Source organism: Narcine bancroftii, chromosome 4, assembly GCF_036971445.1.
Source record: "Narcine bancroftii isolate sNarBan1 chromosome 4, sNarBan1.hap1, whole genome shotgun sequence".
NCBI classification, from domain to species: domain Eukaryota; kingdom Metazoa; phylum Chordata; class Chondrichthyes; order Torpediniformes; family Narcinidae; genus Narcine; species Narcine bancroftii.
Genome location: NC_091472.1, coordinates 14,484,794 through 14,504,357, shown reverse-complemented (window position 1 = coordinate 14,504,357; position 19,564 = coordinate 14,484,794). Strand labels below are relative to the sequence as shown.

At 42.1% G+C, this 19,564-nt stretch overlaps 1 protein-coding gene across 1 annotated transcript in view; it reads left to right on the top strand.

Moving 5' to 3' along the window:
• The window catches only part of wdr27 (WD repeat domain 27), a 671,431-nt gene that overhangs the window by 180,391 nt on the left and 471,476 nt on the right, over positions 1–19,564 (top strand). Inside the window, exon 20 of the mRNA XM_069930793.1 lies at positions 18,919–19,016. Coding sequence (XP_069786894.1) covers positions 18,919–19,016 — 98 coding nt within the window. The remainder of the gene's footprint in view (positions 1–18,918; positions 19,017–19,564) is intronic.

The window sequence follows — 19,564 nt, the reverse complement described above, 5'->3', positions numbered from 1 at the left end:
TTTTACTATGCATCTACAACATATAGATACACCAAATTTCTTTTTTTATGCTTGCTGCAGCCATATGTAGCATTAAGAATTTAGTGCATATGCATATTGTACATGTCAATAAACTCTTAATCTCAAGAAACACCAAATGAAACTTCCTTGCATGTCAAGTTCAATGTTTCAGGATGAGAACTGGATAGATATATAGTTCTGATTCTATATATAATGCAGCCTAGAAGAACTTGTAAGGAGAACTAGAAATATAACTCAGTTCGAACTTGGGAGCTCCACAAAAATAATGCAGTTAATTACGAAGGCACAAGTTTCAGTTCCTCTGGGTTGGCGGATTTTAGTGAGTGTGCTCAGTAGCTAAGGAATTAAACCTCAACCTGAGTTTCCACATGGAGTGGGATCTTCATAAAAGTGATTCCTTGTTGATGCATGATCAATTACACAAAGACTAGAAGTTGCCAAAACTGAAGGCTCTTATTTGCAAGAGATGGACAGCATCCCAGTGTTGGTCACTCATCCTGACCCAGACATGAACTAGGGGCAGGCCTGTGGCTTGACAGCCTTTATGGGGGAGAAAGGGGAGGAGCCATAAGCCAACCAGTGAGAGCAGGGTCAGCCAGGAAAGGGCATGTTATTTACATATGACAAATATGTACAATAGTGGTTTCACCACATTCACCCCCCTCTTTTTCAAAGAAAGTCCCGGGGTGTGTGGTATGGTCAACCACCCCTCATAAGTTAATTCTCTACAGAGTCTTCTTTGGCGTTGTGACCAGCGAGTCCCCCAACTGGGGGTCTGTAGAGTCCCCAACTGGGGGTCTCAGTCAGTTTCAGCTGGTCCATCCCAGTTGGCCTGGTGGTGGTACTTGGCTGGGCTGGGAGGTTGGGGGTGTGTTTGTGTCGACTGTCAGATTGGCAGAAGTGGTGAGGGTTGGGAAGGTGGGCCCTGGAGAGCTGGGGTGGGGGAGGGTGTACCTGTCGGTTGGTTGAGAGGGGGTCCAGATGCTCCCGCATGTGTCAAGTCCTGGACAGATACCGTGTCCTCACGCCCATCTGGGAATGCCGTGTAGGCATACTGTGGATTCGTGTGGAGCACCTGGACCCTTTTAACCAGTGGGTCAGACTTGTGTGTCCTCACATGCCAACGGAGAAGGACTGCCCCGGGGAACATCAGGTAAGGTAGTTACTGACACCAATCTCCTAGAGAATGTAAAGTGTCTCTCATGAGGTGTCTTGTTGGTGGCCGAACACAGGAGTGGAGTGCCTCTGGGAGAACCTCTTCCAAGTGAAGGATGGGGAGGCCCTTGGACTTTAAGGGCAGTAATACTGCCTTTCAGAGCCCCCCGTTCTCCTGCTCCACCTGACCATCCCTTTGGGGTTATAGCTGGTGGTCCGGCTTGAGCCAATGCCCTTGGACAGCAAGTACTGATGCAGCTCGTTGCACATAAAGCACATACCACTATCACTGTGGATGTAGCAGGGATATCCATAAATAGTGAACAGATTATGACGGTAGCTGCAATCATGTCCAGGCAGGGGATGGCAAAGGGGAACCACAAGTTCTCATTGATGATATTGATCATCAATAAGTACTTGTTGTGGTTCATGGAGGGTAGGGGTCCTTTGAAGTCCATACTTAGATGTTCAAAGGGACAAGTGGCCTTGATCAGGTGTGACTGGTCAGGCTGGTAGAAGCATGGTTTGCACTCCACGTAAACCTGGCAATTTCTGGTCAGTGTCTTGATGTCCTTGATGGGCCTTGATGAAATGAAAAAAAATGGGTGATCCTGGGGTGGCAGAGGTCATCGTGCAGTACCTACAACTAGTCCATATGCGTACTGGCATGTGTCCTCTGAGACAGGGCATCAGAGGGCTCGTTGAGCTTTCTGGGCCAGTAGAGTATGTCATAATTGCAGGTCGAGAGCTTGTTTCTCCACCTCAGGATTTTATCGTTTTTGATTTTACTCCGTTGCTGATCGTTAAACATAAAGCTGACTGCCCATTGGCCAATGAGCAAGATAAAATGCTTTCCGGAGAGATAATGTCTCTATTGCTGTCGCCTAGGCCTCTTTCTTAATGGAGGAGTGCTGGATCTTGGGGTCCTGGAGGGTGCACAAAAGAAAACGCTAGGTTAAGTGTGGCAGCCAGGGCAAAGTCTGACAAATCACTCTCCACTTGGAACAGAATGGATTTGTCCACCGTGTGCATTGTAGCCTTTAAAATGTCGGCTTTGATCTGGTCGAATGCCTCATGGGCTTCTGCTGCCAGAGAGAAAATGGTGGTCTTGTTGAGGGGTTGGGCTTTTTTTTACGCTCAGAGGGTTCCCAGCTATGCAGAGAAAGCCCAACCCCTCAACAGGCCACCAGGCACCTTTTCAAGGTCTTGAGGCACTGGAGGAGTGGGAGTTCTAACAGGGGGCACATGCAGAAGGGGTCGAGGCTGATAACTGCATTCTCCACAAAGCAGTCTAGTATAGCTGAAAACACATTTCCCTGTGTTATATGTCAAATTAAGCCGTTTTGCAATGTGGAGGAATATCTGGAGGCTCCTGCTGATCATGGCCGCAGATAGTTACATTGTCGAGGTATGTGAAAGTGGTCCGCAGCCAGTGTTCATCCACCATCAGATCTGTCTGAAAGACAGAGATTTCATTCATGACTCCAAAAGGGACCCTCAGGAAATGGTAAAGTTGGCCATCTGCCATCTTCAGGGCAATGGGGAGCTGGTAATATACGGACTTAAGGTCTAGGGTGGAGAACACTTTGTATTGTGCAATCTGGTTCACCATGTCAGCTATGTGGGCCAGGGGTATGCATCCAGTCGGGTGAACCTATTGATGTTCTGGGACAAATCGATAATCATCTGGTGTTTCTTCCAACTCTTCGCCACCACTACCCAGGCTCTCCAGGGGCTCGTACTTTGTTCTATCACCCCCTCAGTGAGAAGCTGTTACCTTTGACTTAATAAACGCCCTGTCCCTGCCATAATATTGCTGTTTTTTAGTGGCAACGGGCTTACAGCCAGGGGAGAAATTGGCGAACAGGGGTGGAGGGGAGATCCGGAACGTGGAGTGACCCCCATGTTGGGTGCAGTGATGTAATTGGGTGGGGGAGGGTGTATTATACTGACTGCTTCTTATGTATGGAATTGCTTGCTATTTGCTATGGCTGTAGAGATGCTCCACCCTACTGGTATAATAGATGGAGATGCTTTCCTACTGGCCAGTATAGAGGTGGCTGAGAGTCTGTTAATAAAAGCCCTGTATTAATATTACACTTGTCTGGTCCATGTCTATGGCACATCAGGTGGGGCCCATCATAGTCCATGGTGATGCTCTTCATGTTAGTCTGGAGGTCTAATCCCAGTAGGATGGGTGCACAGAGCTGTGGCAGTACAAGGAGTGTAAAGTAACGATATACCATGTCTCGGACAATCAGTGTTACTGTGCAATTGCCACGAATCTCAAGTGAGATTTGGACACCATGGAGATACCATGGCTCGCGGGCTTCACCCCAAGGGAGTAGTGCTGTACAGTTTCTGAGTGAATGAAGCTTTTGGTGCTTCCACTGTCAAATAGCCAAGCAGTGGGGCGGCTATTTACCTGAATGTCCGTCATGGGCCTGGAGAGTTGATGAGGTCTGTCCTAATTGGGGGTTACCAGTACAAGCATCAGTTTGTCATCTCAGGAGTTCTGTTGGCTGCTGGTGGTCCGGTAAGATGGCAGTCCCCGTGCGCGCTCGTAGCCCCATTGCAGTTTGCCAGAATAGAAAGGGAAAAAAGGCAGAGTGACGCCATCATGGACGGCAGTCTCTGTGGTGCACTTGCATGGCTGTCCCAGGTTCCCGGAAGTGATAACAGAAGTGATGTCATCAAAGGTGGGTGCCCCTGCCTGCGCGTAGCACTGCTGGAATTCGGGATTGGTTTGGACTTGCACACTTTCACAAAGTGTCCTTTCTTCCCACAGTTGGGGCAGGCGGCGTCCTTGGCAGGGCAGTGTTTCCTCGGGTTGCCCGCAGAAGTAACATGTCAGGTGGTCACTAACGGCAGCGATGGTCAGTTCAGGGCAGGAGGATGCTTGCAATCCCATCTGACAAGATGACGGCCCCCGTGTTCCCCTCGAGGCGGCTGCGTGTTTGCGGGAGAATAATTCGGCGTTGTGGATGGCTACCTCTTACCTCTAGAATGTTCGCGAGTTTGATGGCTTGAGGTAGGCTCAGTTATCTTTGTTCAAGTAGCTTCTGCCTCACGTAATTGGAGCGGACGCCTGTTACGCAAGCATCTCTGATTAATAGCTGTTGTGCTGTTCTGCATTCACAGCATGCTAGTTGCAGTCCCTTGCAAGCTCTTGCAGAGCCCCGATCAAGTCGTTGAAGGTTTCCCTTGGTTGCTGCCTGCGTGAGTGTAGTACATGCCACGCATAGACCTCATTCACCTGAACTTTATACTGATCCTTCTGGTAGACCCAGTGCCCGATGTACAAGTATAGCAGATCGGAGCTTGTCCTCATCACCCTAGATAGCTGCGGAGGCTGTGAGGAACTTTTTGAAGCAGCAGCGCCAGAGCATGAATTTGTCAGCTGCCTCAGGTTATCTCGGGTCGATTTCCAGGTGTTGCAACTTCATGTACTGGTCCATGTTTTGAAAAAAATTCTTGCAAATAAAATTGATGCATGATCAATTACACAAAGACTGAAAGTTGCCGAAACTGAAGGCTTTTATTTGTAAGAGACCCGGACTTGAACTAGGGGCAGGCTTGTGGCATGGCAGCCTTTATGGGGAAGAAAGGGGAGGAGTCACGAGCCAACCAGTAAGAGCAGGGTCAACCAGGAATAGTCATATCATTTACATATGGGAAATACGTACAATAGTGGTTTCACCACACTTGTATATTCCTGAGTAAGGAAGGATTGGCCCCTGTAAGGTTATTGATTTCAAACATTTGCAGTGTTTTTCTTTGTACAAGGACCTCTCTGATGAGTTGAGCATTTTCCGCAGTATCTGTTCCACTTTCAGACTTCCAACATCTATGATATTTTTCCATGAATTTTGCAGACCTCAAATTGACTGGTTCATTTTTAATGTTAACAAAATGCCAACGCATCTGATATTTACTATGGCTGTTCTGAAATTCTGAATGACACCAAGTAAATACAAGTTTTTCTTTCTTTAACTCAGTTGAAAATATGCAAGGGTAGGTGAGAAAAATTAAGGGTTTGATGCAACTTTGCTGGTGAATGTTTAGGTTTTTGAGTAGCCAATGAGAAACTCCAAGTTAATTTCTTCCAATCTTCATCTCTATTGGATGTGTGCAACACATTTCCTGAACTTGCTATAGAGGAAATCACAAAGAAGCAAATGTGTCTATTGTGAAGACCATGGCTAAATGTTGACATGGAAACATTAAAAAGAAATATGCATGCTACAACAAAAAGATGATATTGAATGCTTTTCAAATAATTATACCTTTCTCTGTTGACCATGTGCTAGAATGGTGGTATCTGATTAATATTCTGATGTGATATGTTAGAAATGATAGATTGAGAATTAACTTTAAGAAAATCAGCCCAATCAGATTGGATTAATTTACTGGAATTTTATCGTAACAAATTCCCATATTTTTATGGTTTGTGTTTTGTAGCAATGTGACAGGAGTTAAAATACCCAAATAGCCATCTTTTGTTTCAGGCATGAATGCAATTATTGTGATCATAGATGTCTCCAGCTTCTCAAAAACCAAAGTCTAAAAAGCTTCTGTAACCACGTGCCAGTACTTTTAAAATTTCTCCCACAAGATTCCCAATGTATGTTACCCATATCTGTTGGGTCACATTCAATGGTGATTGAGTTTCTGTAGGAGGTTAAATCTGTTTGAAACGTAAATTGTTTCATGATGTGATTTAAAGATGTAATTCAGAGAACCACCAAATATGAAGGTTAACAGGATGATTATTGATGATTCAGAACAAGTTTGATGGACTGAATGATCTGTTCCTTGTCTGTGTTTCAATAGTCTATGCCAAGTTATAGAAGTCTGCAAGTGATCTGACAAAACTCAAGTTTCAATTTTCAGAAAATTTAAGGGAGAATTAACTGCTGCAGCATTGCTTCCATAAATCCTGTTGCACCGTTCAATATCAGAGGTGAATTTCTGAGTTGTTCACTTCCCTCCCCGATCCAAGTCTTTTGATTCTTTTACTTTCCAAAAGTTAATCATATCTATACTACCACCGACATTTACAGTCCACTCTGTTGTATAGACTGCCATTTCAACCTCTATACACACGCCTACTTCCTATTTCCACATTGAATTGCTCAGTTCTGAATGTATTTGCTTGAGGTATCTGCCCAGTGTGCTACAGAGCTGCTGAGGGAAGTTGAAGAATAGGGAAGTGGTGATACTGGTTGTTTCTGGGCATCCTATCAGGGTCTTACTAGTTATCCTTCAATTGGTTTAGGACCATTTGTTTCAAGATCATAAGAAAGAGGCACCCCCTGCCAATTTGTCTACATTTGAACTTGGAATGATAAGTGACAACTTACCATTGGACTACACAAATGTCTGGTGATGTCCATTTCCAGTAAAGAATAGTCCAACTATATTTCCACAATGTCATGCAGCATAGAACAGGTTCTTTAGCCCAACTTGTCCATGCTGAACAAGTTGACATTATAGGCTATTCCTTTTTGCCAGTATTGGGGCCATATCCTCTAAACCCTGGAAAAATGAAGGATCCTGACTTGACTGACTATTTCTATCCATGAATACTGCTGAGTCCTTCCAAAGTCTCTGTTCATTCCTAAACCTTCCTATTCATATAAATGTCCTTTGAATGCCAAATTCACACCAACTTCGTTTGGCAGCTGGTGTCAGATATAGACTCCCTTCTAAGCTTTGGGTAATTGGGGCGGCTGGGGTTGAGGAAATGTGGTGGAGAGTAGGCAGTGGATATAGGGGCTTGAGCACAGCATCTGTTAGATCTTGCTGCTGGGCAATGTGCAGGAACAAGCTGTAGCTATTAGAGGAGGCGGTATGATCTTTGATCATTCGTTATGTCTAAGGGGACTTCCTGTTTTATTGTTTTCTTCTTTTACAAGATGGTGCAGGAGTGTGTAGATTCTGCTAGCTTTTAAATGGCAAATAAGAGAGGGCTTTTCACTATATCTTGGTACATGTGGCAATAATAAATAATATAAATCTAAAGACCCAGCCTAACTAACCTGCTTGATCTCATGACTCAATTCCTCAAGTCCCAATGATTTCCTGGTGAGCTTGAGGGTTTAACTGCTATGCCATTGCTCAACACTTCAATATGCAAAATCTTGACATTTACATTTAAGAAGCAACCAGGACATGGGAAATATTTGTTGGTGAAGAGCTTGGGGAACCAAGGTCCAAATTTGCTTCTTCCTCCAGCTGAACTTGTCATCTCAAATATAAAAATCTAATTTGCTTTTGAAAGAAACCTGCTGCTATGTATCAAAACAAATTTGCATCCTGAAAATTATGGACATCCATTATTAACAAGAATGTAGATGGTAAGAATGGAATAGTAAATACCACCAGAAAAATTCTAAAGAATAATAATCATGTAGGAATGATTTAGTACCTGATGAGCCAGTGGCACTGATATCTACAGTGCTTTGAGAGGTTGGTTATGGAGTGCATGAACAAGTATCTCACTTCAGAACCCACTTCAATTTGCCTGTTCTCACCACAGGTGATTGGCAGATGCCATCTTGCTGGCCCTCCACTCTGCGTTAGATCACCTTGACAACAGGAACACAGGCATCAGGCTTTTGTTCATTGACTACTTATTGGCATTCACCACCATCATACCAGTAAATCTAAAGGATCCGGGATTCTGTCTTACCCTCTACAATTCTTCCTCATTGGAAAACCCCAATCAGCGTGGATCAGCAATATCACCTTCTCCTCTCCATCAACAATATGCGTGCTTTATCCCCTGCTCTATTCCTTGTACACTCATGACTGCATAGTCAAGTTCAGCTCCAACACAATCTAGAAATTCTCTGATAGCACCACCACTGTTGGCCAAATAACTGGAAATGATGAGTGAAATACAGAATGGAAATCAAAAATATGGTTGGATGGTGCAATAACAACAATCTTGCTTTTAACATTACCAAGACCTAGGAGTTCATATAGATTTTATTTTTTTTAGTGGCCATATATGTGGGGGGGGGGGGGTTAGACTGATTTAAATTAGGTCATTAATGTTGTGTTGTGATTATTGGGGGGGGGGTTAGTCGGATTTAAGTTAGGTTACTAATGTTATATTGTAATTTTATTATTTTATTTTTTATCTTTTCTTTAAATGTAATTTTTCTCTTTATTCTTGTGATAAAATCTTTAAATAAAGTTTAAAAAAAAACCAAGACCTAGGAGCTAATTATTGATTTTGGAAAGAGGTTGAGGGACCACATATTATTGGGAAGGAGGTGGAGAAAGTTGGAACCTTCAAGTTCCTGGGAGTTCGTATTTCAGAAGAGCTTCACCGGAGCCAGTACATCGAGGCAACAAGAGGAAGGCACACCAATGAATCTACTTTGCCAGGAGTCTGAAGAGATCCGCGAAGCCAAGCCAAAGAAGATACACTATCAAACTTCTATAGGTAGACTGTGGAAAGTATGTGTCTTGGGTAAACTTATACCTCTCATTTTGTACATTTTAGATTGGTCACAGTGTTTGAGCTACCGAAAGAAAATAGACACACACACCGAGAGCAGTTCAGTTTATACAAATGTTTATTACTAATTTAAAAGCTGATTTCACACTACAATATGCAAGCCCTTTCCAACTATACTTATCAACGCTTATACTGGTCCCAACTGCCAAAGCGAGGCAACGACTGCACACTTGTAGTAGGTTGTCAGGGCGTCGGTAGCAGCTTCTCCACCTCCCCCGACCGGAACGTTGCTCGGACTCTGGCTGTTCTTCCTTCTTGACAAGGGGTGTTCCCACCCCTCGGAGAGTCTAAACTTTAGCAGCAGGACCACAGACTTATATACCCTAAAAACAATTAATCATGCGCCTACTCCTTCTAATATTTGTCAGTCAAAATCAAAACTGAACATTATATTCTACAATTTAGAAGATTAATTATTATGGAACCAGGATGTTATGATTTCCTGGTTTATCTCGTAGATACAAAGATTTATTAAAACTTCTCAAGCAAGACAGGTTGTGACCAATTCGTCAATTTCAGAGTGTTCCATTTGACAACTGCTTTCCCTGGGCCTTGCAGTGGAATTCCATTTCAAAGTGTATCTTCAGATAAGTCCCCATGGTTGAGTTTAATTACATCTGCTAGTTCTGAAAGTAAGGTGACCTGCGTGTGGACCCAGTGTCGTCAGTTCCACATAAGCAAAAAGCATCTGGGTACATGGTTTTAATCCTCCATTACAGTATGCTAGCTGGCTGAGGCAGGGCCTAGTTTAGCAATACAAATGCCTGGGAACACAAGGTCATAAACGAAGCCAGGTCCATCATAGGCTCTGACCTCCTTCCAATTACAGACCTTGTGAGGTGCTGCTTGAAGAAGGCACATAGAGGATCCTCTCACCACTCTGGTCACAATCTCTTCTCACTGCTACCTTCGGGAAGAAGATACAGAAGCCTGAAAAATAGCACCTCCAGATTCAAGAACAGTTTACAACAGCTATCAGACTCTTAAACTTCCCCTTGATACACTAATCATGGACTACTCTGATAGCACTGAGGGCTGTCTGCACTATTGCAAGTCAATTCTTTTTCACTGGGTCTTCAGATAAATACAAGGATCAAATTCCAGATGTCATGGTCTGACTGAAAGCAGAGCCTCTTTATTTCCAGGTGTGTATGGGATGCATTGTTCGGTTAAAGTACTAATAATTGTACTATATGTCAAATTGTTTTCTTTGAACAGCTAATTAATAGATAGCTGATCCATGTCTAAAAGGTTCATTTGTATTTTAACTTAGAGAGGTATTTGATGTCAAAATGATACTCCACAATATGAATCATATTTGTGTTCTCCTCTACATTGGAGAAACTGGGCTTAGTCTGGGAGATCACTTTGTTGAGCACCACGGATCTATTTGTCACAATAGCGTGGATCTCCCAGTGTCACCCATTTAAATTCCCCGTCCTTTTCCCTTGCTGACTTGTCTGTCCATGGTCTCATGCACTCAGTCCACAAATAGGAGGAACAACCCCTCATCTTCTGTCTGGGCACCCTCGAACCAGATGTCATTAACATCAACTTCTCTTGGCTTTCGTTTAAACCCCGTCACTCACTCCAGCCCTGTCTTTCTCCCTTTTCCCTGTGTCTCCTTTCACACAGACAAAATCAATTCTCAGCTCTCCCCTTATCATATCCAATTAACACCTTTAGTTGTCTGGACTCCTCCCCCAGCCAGCGCTGTCTCTATTCTGAAATTTCCTGTTTTTTATTTATTCTTTGCTTATTCCTTGAAGAAGGGCTTGGGCCCAAAAAGTAGACAGTATATCTTTATCCTCTATGGATGCTGCAAGACCGGTTGAGTTCCTCGAGAATTTGTGCATTTTTCGACAGTCATAGTGTCTGCTGAAGTACTTGTGTTTAACTTTCCTGTTTATAGAACCAAATTAAAGAAGTTTATTATAAATTGCTAGTTTATGTGGACAGTCTTCCAAAGGATTTGGTCACCTCCTCAATGGTGCTGCTTCACTTATTGAGCATTGCGACATTAAAAAAAAACTTTCATCGACCGACTTCCAAAAGAGTACCTTATTTTTCCTTTACATTGTGAAGACAGGTTTTAAACTCTTTTAGAATCTGTGCTAAATAAATCTTCATATACCTTTGAGCAACATGAGATTTTATCACAGGCTGTTTTGTCCAAACAGTTTTTCTCAAAAAAAAACAGCATGATGAAAGAATCTGAAAAGAGGCTGAAATCCCTCAAGGACAGAAAAATCTGTTTTTATTTTCTTCAATATTTGAACTATCGAAGCTTTGGAGTCCGTATCCATGATGCAACTCCAATCACCCTAAACCTTTCAGTAGCAGAATAGTGCAGATGCGAGAAGTCTGAAATTAAAAGCAGCAAATACTGCAAATACTCAGCACCTCGAGGCAGAAAATCTGAGCTGATGTTTCAACTCAATATCCTTTCATCAGAACCCGGTTTAATGGTGCTGTCATGACATCCTGGCAAATTTATCTGAACTGATTCCAGATTTAAAAAAAATTCCACGACATCCCCAATCTGATATTCATGATGCTCCCAAGAGCTTCTGAATTAGAGCAATGTCCTGTTTCATCCTTTTCATTGATGCTGTTTGGATGTGCTGAATGTTTCCAACATTTTCTGCTATTTTTTTCAAATTTCTACCATGATCATTTTTGGATTACTGTCAATCATTGAATCTTTTAAAGAAGACCAAACTTTCCAAAACGATTAAAAGTTCAACAATTAATTTACTAAAAAAAATAGAAAAAAAAGGAATATCAGTTCAGGACACTTAAAAAGAATTAAAAGCATTCATTAAAAACAGTAAATTACTGGTACCTTTTCTGTCCCATAATTTTCTCTTTATTCAAGTGAATGCAGACATTGCTTCTCCACCTAGTTCAACCTGAGATTTTATGGGTGCTTTTCCAATTGTAAGTGCTAGACCAATGAGGCATCTTTGCATTTTGCCTATTGACTTCATGACAAGTCCAGTGTACGATAGTCAGCATTAAGAGGTACCCATCAATTCTTGAAGAATCTCCAGCATTGATGGAATTCCTTGGAGGATTATTGGCAATTCCCTGTAAAAATCCAGGGAATTATCTAAACAAGATGTAGGCACGAGTTGTTTAATATCAGTTTTTTAAATTATAGATACATTTTTTTAGACATACAGCCCACGAGCTCGTGCCATCCAGTTACACCCAATTAACCTGGAGGAAACCTGAGACCTGGTGACAGCCCACGTAGGCACGGGGGGGAGCATACCGACTCCTTACAGACAGTGAGGGATTTGAACCCCAGCGTTGATGGCTGGCGCTGTAACAGCATTGTGCTAACTGCTACACTAACTGTGCTGTACAATATTATTTAATTGCAGATTTTGGGAATTCTACAGCCAGTTTACTTTTAAGTTGAAATATTGAAGATAGTAAAAGAAAAGAAAATAGAAAATAGGTTTAAAAGACAATCCAGTTGCAAATTTTGTGCTTAACAGATCTGTCTCAATCATCCTGCAGCCTAGAGTTTTCCTCCTCATGTCAACCACATGGATTGTGTTTTTGTTAATCATCGCAAACTTATTTTGACCTAAATGTTCAACGGATTGTACTGCTTTTGCTTAACCACATTAGACTGAGAGTTGTGATTTATAGGCTTTAATCACCATAAAACATCAGCATGTCTCACATGTTGCTGGCCTGGTTCCAAGGCAGGTACTGAGGGAAAGGTTTGGGCATAACAGCCTTTATGGGGATTCTGAGGGGAGGAGTCACAGGTGCAGGGGTGGGCTAGCCTATACACTACATTCATACACACTGTAGAATGGTGTGGTTCCACCACACACACACATTACAACTAGTGGAATCCTGTGGAACTCACTAGTTACAGTCTTCCAGTCGCAAAAAACAATCACCCCTTATTCTTTGCTGCTGACAAAGTTTGATTTCAATTTGCAAAAAACTGGAGGAACTCAACAGGCCAAGCAGCATCAATACAAGGAAAAATAATAGTCACTGTTTTGAGCTGAAACCCTTTATTGAGATGGTTAGATGCAATAGTGAAGCCACTGTATAAAGAAGTGGACAGGGTGGGAGGGGTGGAACAGGGGCTCTATGTGAGTGTGGAGAATGAGGTATTATGTTGGGCCTCCCTCTGAGGACAGACAAGTTAGTATAGGAATGCCAAGGAGAGTTGCAAGAACATGCAACCAGGAGCTGAGGTTAGCCGCTGAGGACAGAGGGTCAATGCTCTGCAAAATGGTCTCCAAGTCTGTGTTTGGCCTCATGAATATAGAGGAGCCTATATTGGGATAGCAAATGCATTAGATGAGGTTAGAGTAGCATTTGAATCTTTGCCTTACTTGAAATAGCTGCTAGTGACCCTGATTGATGATGAGGAAGGAGGTGTAAAAGCAAGTGTTACGCTTCCTGCAGTTGTGGGGGAAATTACCAGGTGGAGGAGAAGTGGGTGGAGAGGAATGAGTGGACAAGGTAATAATGGAGACTGATCCCTATGGAAGGTAGAAAGGAGTGGGGAGGGTTAGTGTGTGGTGGTGGGGTCTAATTGTAGCTGCAGAAATGATGGAGGCTGGTGGGGTAAAAGGAGAGGACAAGGGGAACCATATCCCTCTTTTGTTTTAAGGGAGGTGAGGCTGAGAGCGAGACTCCGAGAGACAGAGGAAATATGAGAGGGTCTCTATTGACTATAGTAGAGGGAAAGCCGCATTGCTTGAAAAAGGAAGACATTTTAGATTTCTAGAATGGAAGGCCTCATCTTGAGAACAGATGTGGCAAAGGGAGAGAAACTGGGAGAAAGGAATGGCATTCATATGGGAGACTGGGAAGGAGGAAGTGTAGTCAAGGAAACTGCAGTTTCTGTTTGACTCCCTTGGATTCCATTTTTTTATCAATACCATGTAGACTTGGTCAAAAACTTTTCAAAAATCCAAACTTGGTAAATTTATCAAGCCTCCTTGTCACCTTATCAAAAAAATTAGTAGTTCAACAAATATCAGAATTCAGATTTATTGTCCGAGTACACACATGACGTCACATCCAACCCTGAGATTCCTTTTTTCCTGCGGGCATGGTAGAATTACCACTAATTGGTAGTGCAAAAAATAAACTGTACACGGCATAAACATGTAAACAAATAAAAGAACTGTGAACAAACTGTGACGTAACCTTCCCTTAACAAATCCCCAGGTAACCTTTGGCTGTGTAAATGGTTTATACTGTTACCTCAATGGATTCCCAGAATTTTCCATTCACTAGATTTAAACCAACTGACCTCAGTTCTTTTTGACAGGAGTAATGATGTGGGGTTTTTTTTTAATGTCCCCCCAAAGAAGGCCTTGATTCAGTGCCTCATGCAAAAGACCTCCAATAGTATTATAATTCCTTGGAACTGCACTGGAGACAGCTTTTAGTTGCCTTATGGCCACACCATAATTCAAGTAAATGTTAAATCAGATTCTGAAGATTGATTTGATGGAAACGTGCATTGAAGTAAATTATTTTAATCATTATTTTCAAAATTGGATAGGCAGGTGAGGGAAATAAACTTACAGGGTAGAATGAGGGAATGGGACTGACTGGATTCCTGAAAAGAGAGTTGAGATGAACTTAATGGACTCAATCATCATCTGTGCTTTAATGGCCTTGTGAATTTATAGTTGATTTAGAGCAAAAGTTATTTTCTTGGTCAAATTGGTGGAACCAAAATGGTGTAGTAATATATGAATTTTTTCTGATGTTATTCCCTGTATACTGAGGCCATTAAATGTCTGACTGAATATGTTTTATGTTTAAAACTACATGGATGTTCCATGAACACAATAGTCTAGTTACTAATGAGAGTCAAATCTATTCATTTTATTATTGACCAAGTCCTTTGTAGAAAAGAGTGCCACACTTTGAATGCAAGAGCAGCTATAAGAAATATAGTAATATTTCTTCTTCCTTGGCTTGGCTTCGCGGACGAAGATTTATGGAAGGGGTAAATGTCCACGTCAGCTGCAGGCTCGTTTGTGGCTGACAAGTTCGATGCAGGACAGGCAGACACGGTTGCAGCGGTTGCAAGGGAAAATTGGTGGGTTGGGGTTGGATGTTGGGTGTTGGGTGTAATATGTGCTGATTAATCAAATACGAAGCAGAACTCCATTCTATAACTATCTGAGATACTGCAGAATAAAAATTTAAATCATTTTTTTGCATATTGTAAGCACCAGTAAGTCGGTAGCAAGAAATCCAAATTATTATTACAGATGTGTTAGAATTTAATACAAAATGGAACATTTATTCTTCAAAGGAATATGATCAGTTTGTGGTTATAAATTCTGCGCACCCTTATCCTTACAAGGAAAGAGGTTTCACTTGCACAGGGAGGAAGCATCTGTTGTATCAGTGAGTAGCTGGAATAAAGTGGAAAAGAATGACAAATATGTTTCCATTCTGCAGATTGCTGCACTGTGCTACTGTATAATGATGGAAAAATGTTGTACCCGAGGCTTAACAAACACCTGGTTTCAATCTTTTTTATTTCCTCTGAGAATAGTTTTTTGTTCCGCTGAAATACCTCAGGTAGATTCACAAAGACTACATGATCTGTCCTAAGAGATAAGAAAAAAACAGTTGTGAATTTTGAAATCCCACTATACCCTTTCTGTAATATATCTGTGAAATAATCATTTACTGACCAAATTTTAGAAAGATGGAAAAGCAAACCACAATAACTTAAGTTCTGACATCGTCTGGATAAAACTACTTAAAGAAAGGCATGGAGAATTCTTGGATTTATATTTGGAAGTATTGGCCCAGAAAATCACTTTTCCAGAAAGGCGTACTGAGAAAGGATGCTCTGCAGGGTGCTATTTTGTGCTGTGCCTTTTATACGGATCATGAAGAAGGCCATGTCAAAACCATTTGAATTTTGAGAGCGAAGAGGAGAGGATAATGAGGAATTGGATACTGGCACTTTCAAGGACCATGTGCTTAGGAAGCACCCCTTACAGGTGCCACCCCCGGTTTAGCCATTAGCGTTACAGAAATTCACCCTCACAGAAGTCACAAATCACTACCCAAAAATTTGAGATAGGAAATAAAATTCGCTCTCACAGAAGTTAATGTGGAGAAAAAGTAAATTTTCAATCGTCCATTTACATTCTCACAGGGCTGGGAAAGATAGATGCCCCATGATATCTCAATATCTTTGAAGACAATGACCTCAGTTGCAATATCTAGAACCAGGATCATCATCTCATTATAAACGACTGGCCATTTGCCATCAAGATATGAATAAGTTACCTTTCCGAGAGACTTTGAAATTCTCAGCAGCTAATATTCAAGACCATTATTGAGAAATGTTTGAAATTAAAGACAATATTCCTTTTAGTATTTCCACAGGCCAACGGCCTCTTTGAGCTTTTCCATCAACAACTAAAGGCAGCATTAACTGCAGGTCTGTAACAGTACATCTACATGGAGCGAATGTCTGTCCAAGATTCTACTTGGAGTGTGTACTGCTGTTAAGGCAGATCTTGGATGTTCAGCGGAAGAGCTAAAAAATGGCACTACGTTAACCTTGCCTGGCGAGTTTGTGAATCCGAGTCCAAGCTCTATGATTTGACTCGTCATGTTGATCGTCTTCAGGAAATCATGAGATTACTCCCAACCTACTCCTTTGTGGCACACACCACCTGCAGTGTACTCCCAACCTACTCCTTTGTGGCACACACCATCTGCAGTGCACTCCCAACTTACTCCTTCGTGGCACACAACATCTGCAGTGCACTCCCAACCTACTCCTTTGTTGCGCACACCATCTGCAGTGCACTCCCAGCCTACTTCTTTGTGGCACACACCATCTGTAGTGCACTCCCAACCTACTCCTTCGTGGCACACACCACCTGCAGTGCACTCCCAACCTACTCCTTCGTGGCACACACCACCTGCAGTGTACTCCCAATCTAATCCTTTGTGGCACACACCACCTGCAGTGTACTCCCAACCTACTCCTTCGTGGGACACACCACCTGCAGTGTACTCCCAGCCTACTCCTTCGTGGCACACACCACCAGCAGTATACTCCCAACCTATTCCTTCGTGGCACACACCACCTGCAGTGTACTCCCAATCTAATCCTTTGTGGCACACACCACCTGCAGTGTACTCCCAACCTACTCCTTCGTGGCACACACCACCTGCAGTGTACTCCCAGCCTACTCCTTCGTGGCACACACCACCAGCAGTATACTCCCAACCTATTCCTTCGTGGCACACACCACCTGCACTGTACTCCCAACCTACTCCTTCGTGGCACACACCACCTGCAGTGTACTCCCAATCTAATCCTTTGTGGCACACACCACCTGCAGTGTACTCCCAACCTACTCCTTCGTGGCACACACCACCTGCAGTGTACTCCCAACCTACTCCTTCGTGGCACACACCACCAGCAGTATACTCCCAACCTATTCCTTCGTGGCACACACCATCTGCAGTATACTCCCAACCTACTCCTTCGTGGCACACACCACCTGCATTGTACTCCCAACCTACTCCTTCGTGGCACACACCACCTGCAGTGTACTCCCAACCTACTCCTTCGTGGCACACACCACCTGCAGTGTACTCCCAACCTACTCCTTCGTGGCACACACCACCAGCAGTATACTCCCAACCTACTCCTTCGTGGCACACACCACCTGCAGTGTACTCCCAACCTACTCCTTCGTGGCACACACCACCTGCAGTGTACTCCCAATCTAATCCTTTGTGGCACACACCACCTGCAGTGTACTCCCAACCTACTCCTTTGTGGCACACAACACCTGCAGTTTGGAAATACTGTCCGAACACTGATGTCAAATGATATAATTTCACTCCAGGAATTAACTGCCTCTACTCCTACTCATTTCCCCAGCACGCCAACGTGCTGATAAAATCAGTGAAAAAAGGATAACTTTCATCCACTCCATTCAAAGGTAGACTCTCTGAACCCTGGGGTATAAACAAAACTTTTGTTATTCTAATATATCCTAATTTCAAAGTGTCATTTTCCAAAGCATGAGCTATGATATTCCAAATTTCGATCTCTTTAATCCAACGAATTAACCTATGTGGCTGTTACTTTATGTACCTTTAATTCATTGATAAAACAGATAAACATTTTGCATAGCTTCACATTAAGACTGAATAATGAAGCATTTGCTGTATAATGAAGATATAAAAAGTGTATAAAAAGCTTTTAAAGAGATACCTTTTTGTATCTCTTTAAAGTTTGTGTATTTAAAGAGAAGCAAAAAATTCAAAGAAAAATCTCTTGTGCTTACGCTTCGTTCACATCTTGCCGAATAATGAACAAACTGTTTGTGGCTTGGCGGATATTTAGATATATTACATCATATTCACCATGGTAACACTACAAACAGTAGGTCTCTTAAAGAGACAGGCACAAAATTAACTAAGAATCAAAAAACACAATGTTTTAACCTTTACACCGGGATGAGTGTGTTCAATGGAAAAGCAATTAGTTAAGGGTGGCCCAGTGGAAATGGCACAAAGGGCATCCAATCCCAGGAAACTGCACCGCAAATTAATTGGGATGCCAGTGGAAAAGGGGCTTTACAATTTCTTATCAGAACTCCAAAACTCACATGCACATTTATGTCCTTCAGTACCAGGCCAGCTCAGTCAGTGTTATGGAGGCAACATTTTGAATGATGTTTGTGGAGCAACTTGCGGAATGCAGGGGAAGCAAAGAAATAGAAACACGGTAAAGTTTCAGTGGAAGAAATCAGATTTGCACATTTAACTTGTGATAAAGAAGGAAATTATGAGCTCAGTTTGTATAATGAGGATCCCGCAGAGATAAGGTTATACTTTACTGTTATTTCTTTAGTTTTGTGGCACTTTTCAGAATTCCCAAGATGACATTTCCCAGGTTTCAAAATTCTCAAACTTGTTTCCAAGTCTTTCCAGGGCCTTGCCTCTGGTGAAGACATTTCAGTAATTTCTTCTGGAAGACCTCTATTATATAGGCGAACAGTGACTTGAATGAATAGCATATTGTTTGGTTAATGTTATTAATAAAAACAATCTTATTCCCATTGGAATCCCAGGAACTTCTCTCCCAGGTTATTTGGATACTTTTAAATTTAGTTATGGTTATCATTATAACTAATTTCCTCCCTCTGTTTCAGGGTTCAATGTTTAGTACTCAGCCATCAGAATTCTATAATCTCTTTCTGACAATTGCTATAAATGATGGGATCAAACTGTGGGACCTGCGAACACAGAGGTAAGAAAATGTACCATTTATTCTTTGATTTTTTAAAAATCTCCTTAGTTCATCTACTTACAGGGTACCATAAAATGTGCTATTCTTGATTTAGAAATCATTATTTTAATACATGAATTATTAATGTTCACTAAAATATTATTCAGCTTGATTATAGATTTGGGCAATGCTAAGCAACTCTTCTCTGTTAACTCACAAGTAAGCTTTTAAAAAGCTTTAACAATGTAATTGTATATCCCTGTCCTTTACTCCACTAGAGTTTCATGCAACTTAATGCAATTGAACTTCATGAACAATATCACTAATCGGTACAGAATATACAGGTTCCACTTAAAAAGCAGCAATAAGAAAAAGAAATAGGCGTCCCCTTACCCCTCATACCTATTTCACTATTCAATAAGACCTACTTCAGCATCACTTTCCTGCAAGGAGCCAATATTCCTTGATTCCTTTAATTCATTTGTCCAAAACTTCTTTGGGCTGTCGCCCCCTTTGCCTCCAGGCCACAACTCAAGTGCTCCCTCCCCCCATATAATGGGGGTGGGGGG